Source organism: Fistularia commersonii, chromosome 33, assembly GCF_037954325.1.
Source record: "Fistularia commersonii isolate RoL2024-O1a breed Wild chromosome 33, RoL_Fcom_v1.0, whole genome shotgun sequence".
Classification (NCBI taxonomy): Eukaryota; Metazoa; Chordata; class Actinopteri; order Syngnathiformes; family Fistulariidae; genus Fistularia; species Fistularia commersonii.
In genome coordinates, this window is record NC_141316.1 from 6,881,703 (window position 1) to 6,895,801 (window position 14,099).

At 42.2% G+C, this 14,099-nt stretch overlaps 4 protein-coding genes and 2 non-coding genes across 6 annotated transcripts; 1 reads left to right on the forward strand and 5 right to left on the reverse strand.

Annotated features, from left to right (window-relative positions):
• Positions 1–434: 434 nt before the first annotated feature.
• hbbe2 (hemoglobin beta embryonic-2) lies at positions 435–1,637 on the reverse strand. Its single transcript, XM_086140980.1, has 3 exons — positions 1,473–1,637; positions 1,172–1,394; positions 435–653 (listed from the first exon to the last, which is right to left on the reverse strand). The coding sequence occupies exons 1-3, from the start codon at positions 1,562–1,564 to the stop codon at positions 525–527; spliced, it is 444 nt and encodes a 147-aa protein (XP_085997106.1). The 5' UTR covers positions 1,565–1,637; the 3' UTR covers positions 435–524.
• A 2,624-nt stretch (positions 1,638–4,261) lies between these two features.
• On the forward strand, positions 4,262–5,162 carry hbae5 (hemoglobin, alpha embryonic 5). The gene is made up of 3 exons (XM_086140978.1): positions 4,262–4,420; positions 4,579–4,786; positions 4,952–5,162. Exons 1-3 carry the CDS (start codon positions 4,281–4,283, stop codon positions 5,078–5,080), a joined length of 477 nt encoding a protein of 158 aa, XP_085997104.1. The 5' UTR covers positions 4,262–4,280; the 3' UTR covers positions 5,081–5,162.
• A 437-nt stretch (positions 5,163–5,599) lies between these two features.
• Positions 5,600–5,693, reverse strand: trnai-uau (transfer RNA isoleucine (anticodon UAU)). Its single transcript has 2 exons — positions 5,656–5,693; positions 5,600–5,635 (listed from the first exon to the last, which is right to left on the reverse strand). It is a non-coding gene; the product is annotated as a tRNA-Ile (tRNA).
• Positions 5,694–5,763: 70 nt separating this feature from the next.
• On the reverse strand, positions 5,764–5,857 carry trnai-uau (transfer RNA isoleucine (anticodon UAU)). Its single transcript has 2 exons — positions 5,820–5,857; positions 5,764–5,799 (listed from the first exon to the last, which is right to left on the reverse strand). It is a non-coding gene; the product is annotated as a tRNA-Ile (tRNA).
• Positions 5,858–6,605: 748 nt separating this feature from the next.
• aqp8a.2 (aquaporin 8a, tandem duplicate 2) lies at positions 6,606–9,058 on the reverse strand. The gene is made up of 5 exons (XM_086140653.1): positions 8,713–9,058; positions 8,125–8,251; positions 7,822–8,036; positions 6,882–7,016; positions 6,606–6,787 (listed from the first exon to the last, which is right to left on the reverse strand). The coding sequence occupies exons 1-5, from the start codon at positions 8,970–8,972 to the stop codon at positions 6,742–6,744; spliced, it is 783 nt and encodes a 260-aa protein (XP_085996779.1). The 5' UTR covers positions 8,973–9,058; the 3' UTR covers positions 6,606–6,741.
• Positions 9,059–10,726: 1,668 nt separating this feature from the next.
• Positions 10,727–14,028, reverse strand: LOC147214823 (aquaporin-8-like). The gene is made up of 5 exons (XM_086140612.1): positions 13,606–14,028; positions 13,188–13,314; positions 12,104–12,318; positions 11,420–11,554; positions 10,727–10,935 (listed from the first exon to the last, which is right to left on the reverse strand). The coding sequence occupies exons 1-5, from the start codon at positions 13,866–13,868 to the stop codon at positions 10,857–10,859; spliced, it is 819 nt and encodes a 272-aa protein (XP_085996738.1). The 5' UTR covers positions 13,869–14,028; the 3' UTR covers positions 10,727–10,856.
• Between the last annotated feature and the right edge of the window lie 71 nt (positions 14,029–14,099).

Consider the following 14,099-nt stretch of genomic DNA (forward strand, 5'->3'; position numbering starts at 1 on the left):
ACTTCATAAGAATTCAAACGGTCAGTGATTATTACTCTGTGTGTATGTGTGTGTGTGTGTGTGTGTGTGTGTGTGTGTGTGTGTGTGTGTGTGTGTGTGAGTGAGTGTGTGTGAGTGTGTGTGTGTGTGTGTGTGTGAGTGTGTGTGTGTGTGTGTGTGTGTGAGTGTGTGTGTGTGTGAGTGTGTGTGTGTGTGTGTGTGTGAGTGTGTGTGTGTGTGTGTGTGTGTGAGTGTGTGTGTGTGTGAGTGTGTGTGTGTGTGTGTGTGTGTGTCGGTCCCTAGGGTTATTACTTAGTCATAGGCCTTGTGACAGTAGCCTCAATGTGGATCATAAAGGTTAAAACCTCATTGAAATGCACTTTCTCCCGAATAAAACCGACGAGACTAGGATATAAAACAACCAACAAGCGAAGGAAATGAGACGACTCAACATGTAACTTTTCCCCGAAAGACCCTTTATTTCTCAATTTCAGGAGAAACGCAGGCGTCCCGGCGCCTTCCGTGGAGCGCGGAGGCCGCGGGGTTTAGTGGTACTGCCTGCCCAGGGCGGACACGACCACGGCCAAGAACTTCTGCCAGGCGGCCTGGGTGTCAGGGGTGAAGCTGCTGCCCATCTTGGCGGCGATGACGATGGTCAGACAGTCAGCGAGCAGCTGCGGACGGAGAGAAAGAAGGGCCGTTAGATTGCAATCAAAAATCTATGTTGTTTTTTTTTTTTGCAGGATATCTTTCGTGCATAATACTCTATTTTCTTTTGCAGGATATTTCTCTTGCGTATTTCTAAGATTTCTTTTGCAAGATTTTTCTCATGCATTTATCTGTGTTTTGTTTTGCAGGATATTCCCCATGCAAATTTCTATTTTTTTTCGCAGGCCATTTCTCATGCATACTTCTATATTTTGTTTCGCACGATATTTCTCATGCATATTTCTATATTTTTTCGCAGGATATTTCTCATGCATATTTCTATAGTTTTTCGCAGGATATTTCTCATGCATATGAGATATTTTGTTTTGCACGACATTTCTCGTGCATATTTCTATTGTTTTTTTTGCCACGGGATATTTCCCATGCGTATTTCTATACTTTTTTTTTTGCGCAGGACATTTCTCATGCATATTTCTTTATTTTGTTTCGCAGGATATTTCTCGTGCATATTTCATATATCTACCTTGAAGTTGTCGGGATCCACGTGCAGCTTCTCGGAGTGCAGCACGCTCAGCTCGGCGTAGGTAGCCTTGATGTCGTCCATGTTCTTCATGGCCCGGTCCAGACCGTGCAGGATCTTGATGCCGTGAGCTGCAATGTTGGGGTTGGTCTTGATGGCCTCGGCGTTGTAGAGATTGCCGAAAGCGCCAAAGTACCTCTGGGTCCAGGGGTAGACGATCAGACACCTGCAGGGAGGAGAGAAAACAAGTGAGTTGAGGAGTTGAGGTTGTTTTCAAAGCGTGCAACCTCGCTTGCTTCCGTACCTGCTCAGAGCCTTGGGGCCGACGTCCTCGTAGTCCAGCGCACTCATGATGCTGGTGATGATGCCGCGCTCCTGCTCGGTCCAGACAACCATGTTTGCTCTTAGTTCGGGTTTTGGTTCAGGTTTAGAAGAGAAAAAACACTGAATGACTCTGGATGAGCATCCGTCTATTTAAACGCCCCAGAACGCATCCACCCTGCGACCGGGGGGCGCTGGGATTGGCTGCAGATGGGAGGCCCCAGATAACCGTGGAACTCTCTAGAAGTTTCTTGACGATTCCGGGGTTACTTTATTTCCATATAGCTTCAGAAAAATGTAAAATAGTATCCAGGATCAATAATGAAGAGTCGGGTACCTGGTGAGGGAGAGCAGGGGGTCTCAACTGGATTCATGGGGATGAAGGGAATGGCTTTGTGTGTTCCTAAAAAGGGCAATTAAAAGATTTGAATGTCTATATATTAAATAAATATCAGAAAAAAAAATCTAAATATTTAGAGAAATCAGTTGTCAGTTGTAAAACAAACAAACAAAGAAATAAATAATGGAAAAATATTGGGGTAAAGTCAGACATTGACACATTGTGTGGGGGGGCGGACTGAAAGCTGAAGTGGTTACTTGATATTCATATCAGTTTCTAAGATACGTAAAATTGAAGGGAATGTGCGTGTGTGTGTATGTGTGTGTATGTGTGTGTGTGTGAGTGAGTGAGTGTGTGTGCGTGTGTGTGTTTACATCTGGTTGTGGTGCGTATTTCTAAGAGTTTTTTTTTTTTAATTTACTTTGTTTCATTTTTTAATTACTTATTAAGTTCACAGGGGGGACAGGCGCACAAGCACACACAAACACACACACACACACACACACACAAACACATACATATACATACATGCGTAGACGTGCATGTTCTGCTGTGCCATTTCATTTTACTTGTACTTCATTGTCAGGCTTTGTTGCAGTGGTGCTTTTTGCATCCTAACTTGAATTATACTGTATACTGTACACACACACACACACATATATATATATACATACATACATATATATTTATTTATTTATTTATTTATACATACTGTTTTTATGACTTATTTATATATTATACATACCGTTTTTATGTATATATACTACACTATAGTATATACACTATACTATATATGTGTATACACACATACCAATTATGTGTATATAAACATAATTGATTATGATATCAATGATTAAAATATACACATTATGTATATATTAATCATTAAAGGTTTTTGTTGTAGCGATTGGGTGAAATGACAAGTTGGGGAAACATGTAGAGCATCTGGATTCTGAAAGAAGCTGACCTAAGTTTTTCATTTCACCAGTTTCTTGCTTTGTCATGATTCTCGCTGAGTTGATTCAATCAGCAAGTTCTTTTTGGTAAACTTAGCAAAGAATACATTTGAATATGTTGGATGGGAGAGTGTTCAGTGGTGGAGTGTTATCTGGAAAGCCACACTTGTGTTATCTGCTGCTGCGCCCCCTCCACCCAGACTCCCTGGCCCAAATTCACATTAAGAAAATACTGGAGGGCCATGATAAAAAAAGTGAAGGTTGTTATTTCCTCCTGTTGATCGAGAACATTAATTCAAGGGCTGCATGACAATCCTGCTTTAAAATCAACATTCTTGAAGAAAGAATCAATCATTTACTATGGTTTGTCGGTTATTACGGGTGTATCCATCTGAAATTGACACATTCAGACGTGAATCTATTTTTAGAATTCAATAGAAGGTCAAAGTACAAAAAGAAGCACTGTTTACTTTTACATTTGTTTGATGATTACTTGATTATTGATTTGTGTATATATTCTTAAACTCAACAAAAAATCAATGTTTGGGGATCTTATTATTTATTTATGGATTATTAAGATATGTATCTATTTCTGTAATTAAATTAAATCTATCTGTCTATTTATTCATTTATTTGTTTATTTGTGCATTTAAATTCAAATCTATCTATCTATTTATCTATCTATCTGTCTAGGAATTTATCATTAGTTTTTGTATTATGTCATTTTGGATTCTAAACCAAATAAATGTGTCAATTTATCTCACAAATTGGCAGAAGAAACAGAAAACCAAATCAGCAAAGGAGGTTAATCTAGATCCTATAAATTTAGTTTAATTCATCGAAGGAAAACATGGGGAAAACATAATAAAAACCGTAAACAAGAAATAGCTAAAATTAATTTTAGTTCATCAAATCAAATAAATGTAGTTGATATTAGTACAAGTTGTCATTAGTATTAGTAACAGAAAACCGATTCATCAACGGGATTAATATACATCCTGTTATTTTTATTTTTTATTGAAGAGAAACATGGGGAATGGCATAATAAAAAGTGAAGACAAAATAACCAATATAAATTTTACTTATTTTGTCTTCACTTTGTTAGTTAATAAAATAGAATACAATAAATATAGCTGATAAAAGTTCTCATTTGTATTCCAATAAAGTAAAACCGGTAATGCTACTTTTACCACAAGTTGAAGTAATGCAGTGGGATCATGTGATATTGTGGTATTGATTGATAAGCCGATATCATCAATCGCTTGTGACCCGACGTGCCCCGTGCGTATTCACCCACCGCCGATGCGCTCCCCGCCAAAAATGTGCGTGTTTTTTTCTCTTTTTTTCTTTGCACCAACCGTGCACCCGGCTGATACCACCCGGCGGCTGGCGTCCGGCCACCAACCTGTTTATCAGCGGCCGAAGACGGGTCCGACCTGCGTCACCGGCCCCGTCTTTGGCACGATCCGCGTGGGTGTGGCGGCTGTGCCAACCGATGTTAAATAGAAGGGGCAATTACCACGACGGCAACACTTTCATCATGGTTCTGACCAGCACTGACAAGGAAAACGTGGTCAAGTTCTGGGCCAAAATCGGCAAGAACGCCGATGCCGTCGGTGCAGATGCTCTGGGGAGGTACGTCTAATATTACATTGATTTCCTTTAACCCTTGTGTGGTGTTTTCACTTGTGTGTATGTGCGTGTACCCACAGACCCGGACACCACATAAGGGTTAGGGAATCGATACGCGTTTCTGTATTCGATCAGCGTGTCATTGATCTCTCGCCCTTTAGGATGCTCTGCGTCTACCCCCAGACCAAGACCTACTTCAGCCACTGGCCCGATCTGAGCTACGGATCCGGCCCCGTGAAGAAGCACGGACGGACGGTCATGGGCGGAGTCGACTTCGCCGTGAAAAACATCGACAAGTTGGTGGACGGCATGCTGGAGCTCAGCGAGCTGCACGCTTTCAAAATCAAAGTGGACCCAGCCAACTTCAAGGTGAGCCTCTTCAGCTGCGCCCGCCTGAGATTTAGCCGTTACGCGCAACCAATTACGCATGCGCTCTGCGTCATTTCCCCCATTTGTAACCACGGTTACCTCCCTTTTCAAGGCGAAATTGAAGTGCAACCCCGTCCTGACACCCGTTTCTGTTTTTCTTCGCAGTTCCTCAACCACTGCATCCTTGTGGTGTTGGCTGCCACTTACACCAAGGAATTCACCCCCGAGATCCACGTCTCCTTTGACAAGTTCCTGTCCGACACGGCCCTGGCCCTTTCCGACAAATACCGATAAATTGCGACGCAGTCATCGCGACGACGCATGATGACGATACCTCGTCATGAAAAATCAATAAATGCATAAAACGTCTAAATCGGACAAGTGTCTGTGTATTCTATTTGTGCATGTTCTTTTTTTTTTTACGTGGCCGGTTCACATATTTTGGTCCAGTTTTGCAGGTCGCTGGATGACAACTGCAGTAAAAGGGCCCAATATTTTTGATCGATAATAGTAGATTTGAATCATTAAAAGTTTCACAACGTGTTTAAGACAAATATGCAAAGACCTATCTCGCAAGATTGCTGGAATCGCGGAGGAGCAACTGAGCATGCGCAGCTTTATAGACAGGAAGCGTCTCTGCTACAGGTGAGGCTCGAACTTACGAACTAGGCATGTCTCGCGAGATTACTGCTGTATAAGGAGCATATTGACCGGTTACGCCACCGGAGTCCGCGGTTGTGACTTCTACGTAAAGCATGGATACAATCATTCAGTATGAAAGTGTTATAAATGACGTTAAAGTGATGATAAATATGCTCCAGGTGAGGCTCGAACTCACAACCTCGGCATATCTCGCGAGATTACTGTCGTATAAGTACCGCGCGCTGACCGATTGCGCCACTGGAGCGCTCATGTACTCCATCAGCACCATCAATCAGTGTCATATCTTATAGTTTGCGCAAAATTGACGATAATAATGCTCCAGGTGAGGCTCGAACTCACAACCTCGGCATTTCCCGCGAGATTACTGCCATATAAGTACCGCGCGCTGACCGATTGCGCCACTGGAGCGTGCACGTTTGGCGAGTCATTGATTAAAAACAAGGCACGGCGATCTCGCGATATTTGGCACTACTCTGTGAGTTGAAGCAACCGACAGGTGTTAGTGTCATCAAATTAACCGGTGTGCAGAGCATGTGACTCAAACCGAGAGAGGAAATGCATTTCGGGTTGATCCCATTTACGTTCAAGCAGAATCCTCCTGTTCTTTACCTGGCCTGCACCTTCAGTGGAGGCTTCACATGAGTGCGCAAGTGAATCCAGCAGAAGACTCTTGGAAAAATCCCCAAAAAAGGTGACATTCACCAGCTTCCATGTTCTGTGTGTGTGTGTGTGTAAAATCCTCATTCACACTTTGGGAGTTTTTATTCAATGCCGGGAGGAAAGCTATTGTTCCCTACTGTTTCCGTTAATGCATCTAAGTAGAGATTTTGAGTTTTTCAACGGTATAAAAACATACCAGTTTCCTCTGTTCTGCCTTTTTCTATTTGATGGCGATATTGTAGTTTCCTAAGTTTTCACTCTGGGGGATGTGGTTACCATGGACACATACATGCTCTGTTTTGTTCCAACTTTTTGTATTGGCAAGAAATTGGCACACACAATGGCTAATCATAACCTTATTACTAAATACAACACAAAAGACAGCAGTGCATTCCCAACCCTTTGTAGACTTAGACATCTCTGTTTCGTAGTCATTTTATAGGTTTTAAAGGAAGGGGCAAAAGACAACATTGTCTGCATATAGTGTCATTTTGTGTTTGTTTCATGCTAAAATCCTTTCATCACACACAAAAAACAACAAAAACAGCTTCCACATGACATGCTAGCATGTTTGAAAAACATCTGCTAATAGTTACAGGGTGGGGAAAAAAAAACAACAACAGGATACTCTGCTAAGATTTCATGATAATGCGTGTCTGGTCATCCCCAAGAACAAGCCTGAAACAGAAAAGAGAGAAATAATACGGACGCTGTCGTTATTATTATATTTGTTGTTGTTTTACATTTAGTTAGTAATCTTCCAACTAGTCACCTGAGTAAAACAGCAGCCAGAATGCCGCCTCCTATTGGTCCGACCCAGTAAACCCAGTGATAGGTCCAGTAGTTGGCAATCAGAGCCGGGCCAAAAGCCCTGGCCGGATTCAGACACGTCCCTGAAATGTCGCCCCTGCAGACAAACCAATGTGGCCATTATCATTCTGGAAGCATAAACTAGAGAGGCATGGACTGTTTAATCTAGATTATTCTGGATCCTGCACCTCCTCCTATTTTGCTGCCAAGCCAAGGTGTCATTATCATTTATGAGGGTACACCTAAAACAATACACCATGCATGAAGCTGATTTTTTTTAAATACACAATTGGGTTTTATTTGCATAAAATCAAATCAAATTAAGAACAATACTTCTGAAAATTACTAACTTAACTCTAAATGACTCTAAACTCATTTAAAAAAATCACTGCACAGCACTGTGTGTAAAACTAGACTGGGAATGTATTTGATTTCTACACACTCTTTTTCGCAGTTGCTGTGATTTTGATAGAAGTTTTGAAACATTGATAACGATTCCCGCATTATTCAGCATGAGTGTGTAAATAATACTGTTGCATCAATTGACCCAGTGACTTAAAAAAAATGTCTTTTGGCATAAGGCAATGTATATGTGCAGCAGATTGTTTGTTTTCTATAGTTTATCTTTAATATATGCATTTATTATCTCTACTGCATGGGGGTTACATGAGGCAAACCCAGCGGGCAATGGATAAGAGGCAGGTTACGCCAGGTTAATCTCTAGTTAAGCATTCACTCTCTCACACACATCTACAGACCAGTTAGGCTTCAGCTGCATGTCGTAGGAGGAGACCTTCACAGGCATAGAGCGAGCATGTCGACTCCAATCGCGCAACGTGCCCTGACAGCGGATTTTAAAAAGATAAACTTGCGCGACCCCGGAGTCCAACGTTTCACCTCACCCTGCCAGGACGTTGATGATGACCGTACAGCCGACCAGGAAAGGAGCCAGCGGGGTTTTTGTTTTGCGATTGACGGCCACAAGCAGCACCACCATGGTAACCAGGCAGGTCATGGCCAACTCCCCGAAGATGGCACCGGGCAGCTGGCTGTCCGACTTCAGTATATCAAACGCAGCTCCTGTGGCATTCAAGTATCTGTCGGCAGGCGTCATGACCTGCAACGGAAAGAGAGCGTTCATTCAAGATATTACAGCGCTGTGTGGTTGTACTGCGCGTTTTCTGCGATCGCTTGTTCCAGCTGACCTTGGCCATCGCAGCTCCAAGCACCCCACCAATCAGCTGGCTGGCCAGGTACGGCCCCACCATGACCAAATCCATGCCTCCACATAGATAGATGCCAATTGTGAATGGTGGGTTGAAATGGGAGCCACTGGAAGTGAGGAAGGAGTGAGGATTTTCATTCATCTGCATTTCTCTGCATTCAACCTATCATGGATGAACGATGAGCAGTTGGCTACCATCTAGCGGCACCAGTGGAGCAGTTTGGGGGTTCAGTGTCGTGCTCAACAACACTTCCACACACTAGAAGGAGTCGGGAATCAAACCAGGAATCACTCTACCTTCTACCCTGATGCAACCCCTCCCAAAAATAAAAAAATGAAAAGCAAATATGAAAAGATCACAACCAGATGTGAACTACTCACATCTCTCGTGCTTGTTAAATTTGCATGAAAACCCAGACAGGCTGAGGGTCATTGTGTTGGAGATGACATTAACAAATTCGTGTTCTGTCTAAGATCATGTGCTTCATCACCAACTTCAGATGCAAAGATTCCCAGTGACGAATTTTGATGCTTCAATGTAATTTAACACACCTGTATCAGCTCTTACCTGATGTTATCCATCACCGCCACCATCACCGCCACAGCCAGCCCGTGCACCAGAGCGGGCTGCAGCCGACCGGCTGCCGGCACGTTCTCGATGACAGACACGCATCCGATGAAAACAAAAAACGTGGTCCCGACTATTTCTGCCAGACAGGGCTGGAAGACCCGCTCATACTTATTGGGGGGTTTTACCGCAGGCGGCTTCTTGCCCTTCTCCATCAGAGTAGAATCTCCATCCTCCATTTCCATTTTCTCGGCGCCCATGCTTTGCCTAATCACGTGACCTCTTCTGTTCCAGGAGGACTCTACTTCAACTGAGCGGTCTCTTCCTGCTATGCACCTCTGGGCACCTGCGCCTGGTCTGGACTGCGGACTCGGTCATGCCGCGAGCCGTTGTGATTTATAACCGGCCGCGACACGTGATAAAACAAAGGTGAAGGATACGCTAACGAAGTCTTCGCCCAAACAAAAGTTCCTCTGCATCACACTGGGCCTTCAGACAAGGGCAGCCAAGGTAAGACGGGTGAGTGACCCCGTCGAAGGGGATTAGATAACGGTTGAGAGGTCATGACTTGTTTATTATAATGCACAAGTATACACAGACAACTGGCCCATATAGATAAAAAAGGTGTAGACTTTGCATCACCTCATTTGCTAGGCGGTTATGCACTCCATATAAAGAAAGATTATATAAAGAAAGATTATTCAGGTTTACCAACATTGAGATTATTTATTATTACACTGTGAAATGCTTCACTCTTGAATGTAACTGCAATCGTAGTATTTAACTGCATCTCGTATTTAAAATCAGCAGAAGTTAATATGTGGATTAAATTTGGGAGCTTTGTTAAAAATTAACCCTTCTCTGGCTTACGAGCCTGAGCAGGGTGATGCATTCCGGTTGAGACCATGTCTTGAATTATGCACATTTCTTATCCATTTCAAGTGATTTTTTTTTTTTTTTCCCTTGCTGAAAGATCATTTGTCTTAAAAAAATCACAGAAAGCAATTTAATATAAATGTATTTAATGGAAATGATGTCCCATAAAACAAAGCAATTGGGAGATATTTGTCTTATCATTCACTGCCCTTTATCCTGCTGTTATGTATTTATTCATATTAAGTCCACACTAAACTACCTACCTCTCTGTTATGTTACTAACACCTTTTTATTCTGTCTGGCTTGACTGCAGACAGTAAAGTAAGAATATCATTGCACAGGGAAACCTGTTTCCTCAACGTGCATAGGACAATAAACACTTTGAATCCGAAAATGCATTGATTAATGAGCCTTAGGTTTATAAAAAAATAATGAAAAATTGTCTTGATTATTTGACCTTATGTCAAGATAAGCGACATGCAGTGTATATCGGGCTGGCATGGAAAATATTGAGTTAACCAGATTGAGATGAGGCCAAATGATTTACTCCCTCCCCACACACACACACACGCACACGCACACGCACACGCACACACACACACACACGCACACACACATCAGCTGGTAGGTTAATACAACCCTGCAATTCCATATTTCTTTTAACATTTTGAGCCTGGCATCCTTTCTGTTGGTAAACGTTGACGTGAAGAGAAGGCATCACCGGTTCCAAATCATCACCCGTCTCTTAGGAGACATTTTAATAATTCCACCGGGCATAATTTAGATGATCACCGACAGCTTTATGTTGATGAAAGGGCACCTGTTGAGGATCATAATCTAGTTTTATAGAGTCTTCTGTTGCCCTGTCCTTGTACGGGTTTGGTAGTTGTAAAAGTATCAGGTGGTGAATGTACATCGAAGACTTTGCTCCAGACGGTGAGAATAAAACTGGCTATAAAACAATAACAGCGAGCCGGATCATTTGCTCGACGGGTTGTGTGTGGAATTTATAGTCAAAAATGATTAAACTTTTGAAGTAAAGTCCAAGCCGAGAGAAGCTATCTGATTTATATCATATCATCAAGCACTTCAGTGCATCAAAGCATTCATACCAGTCATTGATTACAATCCTAGAATTCAGACACAGTCAAGGACAAATGGGAATTTTATTGCAAAAAGTCATGGCACACAGTCAGATTACTTTTAAAGAAAAGAAGAAAAATAAAAAAATTGCAGATTTTTATTCAGAAGTGAAGTGCCGTCCCGGCTCAGGTTGAACGTGCTCGCTCTATTGAGTTGTGCACAAACTTCAAGGAGACTCGAATGTTCTCATCCCCGAACACCAACCTGCACGGGGCGAGAGAGACCTGGTTATTGCTCACAGCTGACAGCAGAGGGTGCCTGGAAAATGACGTGCATTGAAGTGAAATAGTTTATTTGAGATTGAGATTAGACGCATAGAAAGTGCTTTTCGTCATTTCAATTCACAGAAAGCAGAAAGTGGACCATGCAGTAGTTAAGTAATAAATACTATAAGTTGAAACCGTAGCGTGCAAAATTGTCAGAACGTGTAATAGATATGGAAATAAGCAGCACACAATTGAAATGAAATCAAAATGGCAATGAACAGCTCTGGGAAAGATGCCTCAACTCCAAAAGTGAGGTTTTTACTAATAATTATAATTATTTACATTGAATCAAGCCATGCAAACATAAATATTGTCGCTCGGGGAGAAAGCAGGGGTTCGGCAAGTGGGTCCAATGCGTTGAAAAACCTTCCAAAACTGGAGGTTTAGGCGTGATAACCCAGTGCGTCCTGTGATGGTCGTACCTGATCAGGATGGTGCTGAGCAGCGCGCCGCTGGTGGGTCCCACCCAGTAGATCCAGTGGTGCTGCCACTGATTTGCCGCCACGGCAGGGCCGAAGGCTCGGGCGGGGTTCATGCAACCCCCGGACATCCTCCCTCTGAAAAGACGGCAACAAAAATTGCATGTTAATGAACACCTGGTTCTGATTTGCATGTTGCTGTTGTTAATATCCACATAAGTCATATCATTTTACGGATTACACGCCATAATCGACACTGCAGTCCCATCAGATTGTGAATTTAAGCAAGCAGGGAAGTGGTGTGTATTTTGACAGAACAGCACATTTGATATCGTGTCCATTGTCATAAAATGCTAATTTGGGATGCAGCAACTGTTTGCTGATCCTTAAACAATTTGATGAATGTAATTTCTGGAATATGTTCCTGTGAGTTGTTCATTTCATTATGTTGGTATTTTGCTGTTCTAAAGCTGATGCATTTCTAGAAATAGACATTTAAAGATTACTCTGAGGGAGTCTTGAATTACCAGAAATCATCAACAATGATTTTATCAATAAGTTGATTATGTTTTCTGATCTCCTGATGCTATTTGTGAGAAAAGGTGGTCAAGAAAGGGCCGCTCTTTCTGGGCTTCAGGACCCATAATTCCCGTCTCACCCCCGTCCATCCCCATCTTAAGCTCTTACCCACAAAGTATGTTGGCCGTCACGGTGAGGCCAATGAGGAAAGGGGCCCACTTTGAGCGCGTTTGGCTGTTTAACGCCGACATGCAGACCACCATGGTGAGGATCAGGGTCATCATCCCTTCTGCAGCTGTTGCCTTCCCCAGGTCTCCGTGTAGTAATACTGTATTAAACGCTCCTCCAATGTTAGGTTTGTAAAAGGAAGCTGAGTATATTCCCTGTAACAGAAAAATTTTACTGGTGGTTACTTTGGAATCATGACTTGCGGCCAGTGTGTGTATTTTCACCTGCAGAAAAATTTAAATCAGCATGTTTACATTTTCTAACACATGACATAAGATGTGATCATTGAGGTGTTTTCGGCATCAAACACAAACTAAATGCTAAAAGCCATTGATCAGCAGCAGCACAAATGGCCACGCATGACAGTGACAGATAAGATGCCAAGATTAAAAACAAAAAAGGCAATGCTTATTTGTTGTGAATTAAACTGTGAATTAAAATGAAAAAAAAAAACACATTTTTTTCAAATAAAATTAATATTAAATGATAAATTAATTTCATCAAATAATTTTATGTATTTAATTTATTTATTTTCTGAATAAAGATGCTAAATAATATATATATTGTTGATTTTATTTTTTCGGGAGGGACATTCAAAAATGTAATTTTTGAAAATCTACGAGAGAGGCTTCTTATAGACACTAACCTCCAAATACCATGGATCAGTAAGCTATGGTTGCTACTGTGACAGGACAGGATTAGATAGAGATTCACCTCTGTTACCGATACACCTGGGCTTTAAGGGAAAGTGATTGGTAAGACTGATTGGTTACACTTATGTCATACAGCATACAGCCATTTTGCACCAGGCATCATACTTTGCACCCAGACTGTGCATCGGTTAACTACTTTAGATTATCTGATCGCATCTCGAAGACACAGCGACTTTCACTTTTACTTCAGGAAGGAGGCATGTCAGTCATAGCGAACATGAGACTTCCCCTTGTCAAATCTTGAGGTAGTTTCTTTATGAAATAAAACTCGAGGTCACAAGTTTTGTCCCGTCGTGTCACGAGCAAATTACCTTGGTCAAACCTGCGCCGATCATCCCTCCGAACATCTGGGCCAGGAAGTAGGGCCCCAGCAGACGCAGCTCCATCCCCCCGCACAGATAGACGCTCAGGGACACAGCAGGGTTGAAGTGCCCACCGCTGAAATCAACATGATCAACATGATCATGAAATAGGAACTGATATTCAACTAAAAATTGGTTATGATTTCTCACATCTCTCAACGAATTGGTAAAATGAACTTAAATCAGCTTCTGCGTTTGTTTGTTTGATGTTTTTGGCCAAGTAATCCAAAGGGGTCAAAAGTAAAATAAACAAATCAATGTTCTTTATGTTAATCGAGAAGAAAAGCAAACAAACTGACCCAAATAGAGACTGAATGGATATTGCAATAGCAGAGAAAAAACAAATGGTGAGAAAACAAATCTTTACCTAATTGACCCAAATAGTGAGATCAGCACTGCCAGGGTCAGTCCATGTGCAATAGCAGGCGGCAAAATTGATGCATTGTCATTTCCAACTACAGAGGAACACCCCACAAAAACAAAGATGGTCGTTCCAAAGAGCTCCGTCAGGCATGGCTGAATGTACCGCTGGAAGATCCTGGTGCCCCTCCTGGTCGAAGGGTCTGCTTGCCCCTCCGCCTCACTGATGCTCACCATGGTGATCCCGGGCTTGGATTCTGAGCCAGACATCGTGTTTTCTTGCTCCGTTGCAGTGCAGTTAATTTATGTAGACTGAGGTATTAGGATAATTTGATGAGGACATTCCCACATCCTCAATATATTTTTTTTTCACTGATGACACACCTTCCTGCGATTGTTCCAGCCGGGACCATTGGCGCACAATCATGACTGGTTGGGGTGTCAAAGGGTCAAAGGGTGTGAAATAAGTACAGGAGGGCATCTTTATCCGTCACTTGCACT